This window comes from Salminus brasiliensis, chromosome 21 (assembly GCF_030463535.1).
Source record: "Salminus brasiliensis chromosome 21, fSalBra1.hap2, whole genome shotgun sequence".
NCBI classification, from domain to species: Eukaryota; Metazoa; Chordata; class Actinopteri; order Characiformes; family Bryconidae; genus Salminus; species Salminus brasiliensis.
Window position 1 is genome coordinate 26745886 of NC_132898.1, and position 6223 is coordinate 26752108.

Here is a 6223-nt window from a genome sequence, read left to right on the forward strand (position 1 = left end):
CCATAAAATAAGATAAATTACCAGAAGCCGGTTGAGACCTGTCTGGGTTGGACTGGCTTTGCACTACTCTGTGTATTTCACCATCAGTGGAATTAGGCAAACTGCCTAATTACAGCAGATTTACCATAAAACAAGATAAATTACCGTTATTTTCTGAGCACAATTTCTTGTAATGTAATTTTCTATATTTTCAGCATATACTTGTGAACCATTCTGGTTTCTGGATGTAAAATGTCTTTAAAATTGCTGTCAGAAAAGGTTATTAATGCTGAGTATCAGATGATTTCGATCTGATCTCTGTGTTTGTATAAAGAATACAGCCACGCAGTTTACATCAGATGAGCTGCTGATTAATCCGTAATATAATTCCTTTATTTTTAGTATCAGTTTCTATAATCAGACTTTCTGGACTAATTGATTTAGTTTAGTCGAGACTTTTCTTAAAATGACTTTTTTTTATAGTGTATAATCCAGTCTGACTCTCCTCCCTGACCAATCAGCTCCCAGCTCCTTTACCAAACCGCAGTCTGATCACTTCCTGTGTGTGTGTGTGTGTGTGTGTGTGTGTGTTTGTGGGGAGGGGGAAGTGGTCTACTGGTGTGTAATAACTGGTTTATAGTGGGTGAAAGTGCTGTGATTAGAGATTGTGTGTATTAGCATTAGCCTCCACTCTGTTCTAAATGTGCTCTTTAGTGCTGGTTAAAAAAAAAAAGAAAGGCCAGCGGTTCTCCGGTTCTCCCGCTGGTAAAACATTTTAGCATTTTAGTGACAGTTTTATAAAGGTTCAGATATTATGGTCTGTTTTCAGGTTCCAATGTCAAATAGCTCCAAACTGCAGAACCTCAACTCCTTTATTTACCTTCTGAGAACGTCCACACTGCTGCTGATGGGGAATGGGAGATGGCGCTCTGAACCCCAAGGTTGAAACTGTCTGAATTGACCAGGATTGTGGTCTATTGGATCGGATTGTGACATCCCTAATCACCAGTACTTTTTTTTTTTTTTAGACATAATTTGGACCCTTTTTTATTTTCTTGTAGAGTCACAATCTCTCTCTCTCTCTCTCTCATATATATATATTATCTATATTATCACATTACAATCTCTCTCATTTATATTATATATATTATCATATTACAATCTTTCTCTCTCATATATATTATCACATTACAATCTCTCTCTCATATATATATTATCACAATCTCTCTCATATATATATATATATATATGAGAGAGATTGTGATAATATATATATATATATATATGAGAGAGAGAGAGACTGTAATGTGATAATATATATAAGAGAGAAAGATTGTAATATGATAATATATATAATATATATGAGAGAGATTGTAATGTGATAATATAGATAATATATATGAGAGAGAGAGATTGTGATACTATGTATGAGAGAGAGAGAGAAAAAGAGATTGTGATAATAATATACAGTGAGTCCAAGAAGTATTTGATCCCTTGCTGATTTTCTTCGTTGGCCCACTAATAAAGACATGATCATTCTATACTTTTAATGGTAGATGTATTCTTACATGGAGAGACAGAATATTAAAAAGAAAATCCAGAAAATAAATCTAAGGAATATATATTAATTGATTTGTATTTCATGGAGTGAAATAAGTATTTGATCCCTTAGTATTCATTAGCAGTTCTGGCTTTTACAGACCAGTTAGACACTCCCAATCAACTTGTTACCTGACCTGAAGCCACCTGTTCTCACTAATCACTTGTGTGAAAAACACCTGTCCACAGAATCAGACAGATCACACAGATTTCAAGTCTCCAACATGGGTAAAACCAAAGAGCTGTCACAGGACCTCAGAGTCAGAATTGTTGACCTTCACAAAGCTGGAATGGGCTACAAAAAGATTAGTAAGGTGTTGGATGTGAAAGTAACAACTATTGGTGCAATTATCAGAAAGTTTAAAGAGTATAACATGACAATCAACAGACCTCGGCCCGGTGCTCCAAAGAAGATTTCGCCTCGTGGGGTGGCAATGATGCTGAGAACAGTCAGAAATCGTCCTGCAACCACTCGGCAGGAGTTAGCAAATGACCTGAAGGCAGCTGGGACCACAGTTTGCAAGGAAACAATTGGCAACACTTTGCGCAACAATGGATTCACATCCTGCAGTGCCCGAAAGGTACCCCTGCTGAAGAGAGCACATGTGGAGGCGCGCCTCAAGTATGCCAATGATCATTTGAAAGATGAACCAAGTTATTGGGAGAAGGTTTTGTGGTCAAACGAGACCAAAATTGAACTTTTTGGCCTCAACTCCACCCGCCATGTGTGGAGGAAGAAAAATGCTGCCTATGACCCCAAGAACACTGTGCCCACCGTCAAGCATGGAGGTGGAAGCATAATGTTTTGGGGGTGTTTCTCTGCCAAGGGTACAGGGCTACTTCACCGCATCACTGGGAAGATGGATGGAGCCATGTACCGCACAATCCTGAGGGACAACCTCCTCCCCTCTGCCAGGGATCTGAAAATGGGCCGTGGTTGGGTCTTCCAACATGATAACGACCCTAAACATACAGCAAAGGCAACAAAGGATTGGCTCAAGAAAAATCACATTAAGGTCATGGAGTGGCCCAGCCAGTCGCCAGACCTCAATCCGATCGAAAATCTATGGAGGGAGCTGAAGGTCAGAGTTGCCAAGCGACAGCCCACCAACCTTCATGATTTAGAGAGGATCTGCAAAGAAGAGTGGGCCAAAATTCCCCCTGGTGTGTGTGCTAAACTTGTGGTTAACTACAACAAACGTCTCACCGCTGTGCTTGCAAACAAAGGCTTTGCCACTAAGTATTGAGTGTGTTTGGCAAGAGGGATCAAATACTTATTTTCCTCATTGAAATACAAATTAATTAAAATATATTCTTTAAAATTATATTCTGGATTTTTGTCTTGATATTCTGTCTCTCCATGTTAGAATATATCTACCATTAAAAGTGCAGAAGGATAGTGTCTTTATTAGTGGGCAAACAAAGAAAATCAGCAAGGGATCAAATACTTCTTGGACTCACTGTATATAGCTATATATGTGAGAGAGAGATTGTGATAATATATATATATAATCACAATCACAATCTCTTGCTCTCATATATAGCTATATATATTATTATCACAATCACAATCTCTCTCTCTCTCTCATATATAGCTATATATATTATTATCACAATCACAATCTCTCTCTCTCTCATAAATATATATATATATATATTATATATTGTCACAATCACAATCTCTCTCTCTCTCTCTCTCTCTCTCTCTCATACACACACATATACATATATACAAACAGATTTCGTGTCCTCTGCTGATAGATACTGAATGCATGGTGGAGTTCCTCTGCAGGTCTAAAGGTTCCTCAGCAGTGCTTGTTTTGAGCTGCCTCTTCTGTACTGCTACACGACCTGCCCTGTGCACAGATGCTTTCACTTTAACCGAGCTCCTGATTACACTGGGACAACAGAGCCGTCACCGGAAAGTAGAGAGACTGAGGCAGCGTGACCTTGCAGGTAGAGCTGTTCCTGACCGGTCTTGGAGCTGAGCCCTCTGTCTGCGGGTCTGTCTGCGGGTCTGTCTGCGGGTCTGTAAACTAGCTCGCAGGACTCGCTCTCTAACCACAGCATAACGTTCAAAGATAAACGTTAAAAAATAAGCTTGTTACCACGAGCGACGCCACGAACTCTCGCCTCTCCATGTTGCTGGGAGTCACAGCTGTCTCTCACCCTTCTGTTAAAGCTTCAGTAAAGTCCGCAGAGTCTCACATCTGCCTCCCTACTGACACACAAACATGCACCTGAAGGGCGCAGCCATGTTGGAGGCGTCCCTGCCGAGTCACGTGACTCGGCAACGCAACTCGCGCACCACGCCGTGGACTCGCTACCATGGAAACGACGATTAAGAGAAAAGAAAAGAAACAAACTAAACAATATTTATTTGTTTATTTATTTATTTATTTATTTATTAAATACACAATTTAATGGTAAATATAAAATATAAATATAAAAGGAGAGGAAACGGAAGAAATCACAAAATAAGAAACGTATACAAACACAAGGCGGCTATAAACTGGAGAAAGGATAAACAAGAACTGTAACATAAATAAATATAATACTAAGAATAAAACATAATGAGCGTATAATGTCGAAAAGCATATTCAATATTAAATAATAATACAGGTGTTAATAATAATAATAATAATAATAATAATAATAATAATAATAATAATAATAATAATAATACAATAAGTGAAATGAAACAAACAAAGAAATAATAATAAAATAAAAATACATAATTACAAGCCAATAAACACGAGTAAACTAGCTTTAAAAACAATAACATTAGCAACACTGTTTCTGGAGGTACGATCCCGCCGGAAGTAGTATATGTGTGTGTGTATGTGTGTGTATGTGTGTGTGTGTGTGTGTGTGTGTGTGTGTGTGTGTGTGTGTGTGTGTGCGCGCGCGCGCATAGGACTCAAGCTGATCCGAAGTTGAATGGATGTTATTAACAGCACCACTATTTACATTTATATTATGAATTTGGGGACTGTAAATACGTATTTCTAACCTAAAATAATAAAATGATTACATTATAATGGATTTAAACATATTTAACTTTTTTTTTTATATTTTAACTTTTTTTAGATTTAAAAAAAAAGTTGGAACAAATCCCCTCTAAAAAAAGTAAAATAAAGTAAAAAATAAAATAAAATAAATAATAATAATCATAATAATACATGAAAAAAATAATTTCCAAGAATGCGTTTTTAGGCATTCCTTAATTTAGCCTCTAGAGGGCTGCATAGAGCAAGGCTCCAACCCAGCAACTTCAGCCGTGTCTTGTTTATGGGTAAAAAGGAGAATTAAATGTCATTGGCATCACATGTGGTACATGGGGTAGAACGAACTTGTGATCTCAAGGTCCCAGATATACCCAAAGAGCAATTATTGAATAAATAAAATATAAAAAAATTGACATAAATAGGAAAGTGGAAAAGTAGAGAAATTTAAAAAGTAGCAGCAACATAATTACAATATATGAAAGGAGTGTAGCAGCATGAATGAATAAGTAATGGTTCTGGCGTGGTCCTGTTTGGCCCGTGTGTATGCTGTATGGGTCAGCCTGCCCCTTCAGATGAAGTGAAACTATGAAAAACGACAAAGCAAAGATATGAGGACAAGCACAGTGACTGTAACACACACAGTTCCTCCAGCCTGTAGAGAACAGCAGACTGTAGCACACAAGGCTGGTGGTCAGTCCACTGATCTGGTACCACACAAGGTCCAGGGTCAGCATCTATGAGCCGTTTTAGAGTATAGATGTTAATCTTGATCCGCTCTCTCTGAGGTACGCGATGTGGCCTGATGTCTTTCTAGGTTGGTAGATCTTATTATTAATGGACATGCAGACTTAAGCTCCATGACGTCCCTCACATATTTATCTCTCCCATATCCGAACGCGCATCACCTTTGTCCCATTGACTTCCCGCCTGAGTCCAGTGCGCCTCAGAGCTGCCCAGTGATGGATGTGCTGCTGTCAGGCTCAGTCCGAGGGTGCAGGTAGGGAGGTTGTTGTGAGACCACAGCTCACTGCTAGGGTTGTCCTGCCTGCTATCTGTCTTTTTGAAGAGCAGTATGGGGACAGGGACCCGGCTTGGAGAATAACAGTGTTATCTCACTCTCACACACACACCCTACCATTCTCCTCTGTAAAGGTCAGCTACATGACCTATGGGATTCACTATGGGAGTAGCTTCACCTCCTTATTTACTGAACTAGGCCTGGTTTTAATCTAGCACCTCTACTGCAGCAAAGAGGACCAAACTCTCTGTTAATGCCCTTGATTTCAGAAGACACCCTGGAGAAGCTGGTGTCTATAGACTGGGAGGGATGTAGGGCCCTATTTTAGCGATTTGCAAAAGGCAAAATGCATGAACTAAGCCTCTTAATTAATTAGGGGTGTGTTTCAGGCATAATGTGCAATAAACCAATCAGCGTGTCCCTTGCCATTCCCTTTAAGAGCCAGGTGCGGTTGGACTTTGGTGGATTGCTATTTCAGTGGTGTAGAAGGCGGGGGGTGTGGGGGTGTGTACGAGTGTCGGGCTGCACGCGCCTGTGTTGACAATTCACTGCCAAAATAGTAACGAACGTCTGCCCAGGCTGTTTTCAGTCAGTGGAGTTAACATGTGTTTCCCGCGGC

General features: G+C 39.5%; 1 protein-coding gene across 1 annotated transcript in view; it reads right to left on the reverse strand.

Annotated features, from left to right (window-relative positions):
• The window catches only part of slc25a26 (solute carrier family 25 member 26), a 72537-nt gene extending 68723 nt beyond the window's left edge, over positions 1-3814 (reverse strand). Inside the window, 1 exon segment of the mRNA XM_072666081.1 lies at positions 3687-3814. Within this exon segment, the coding sequence (XP_072522182.1) occupies positions 3687-3719 (33 nt within the window). The 5' untranslated portion in view covers positions 3720-3814.
• Positions 3815-6223: the final 2409 nt, after the last annotated feature.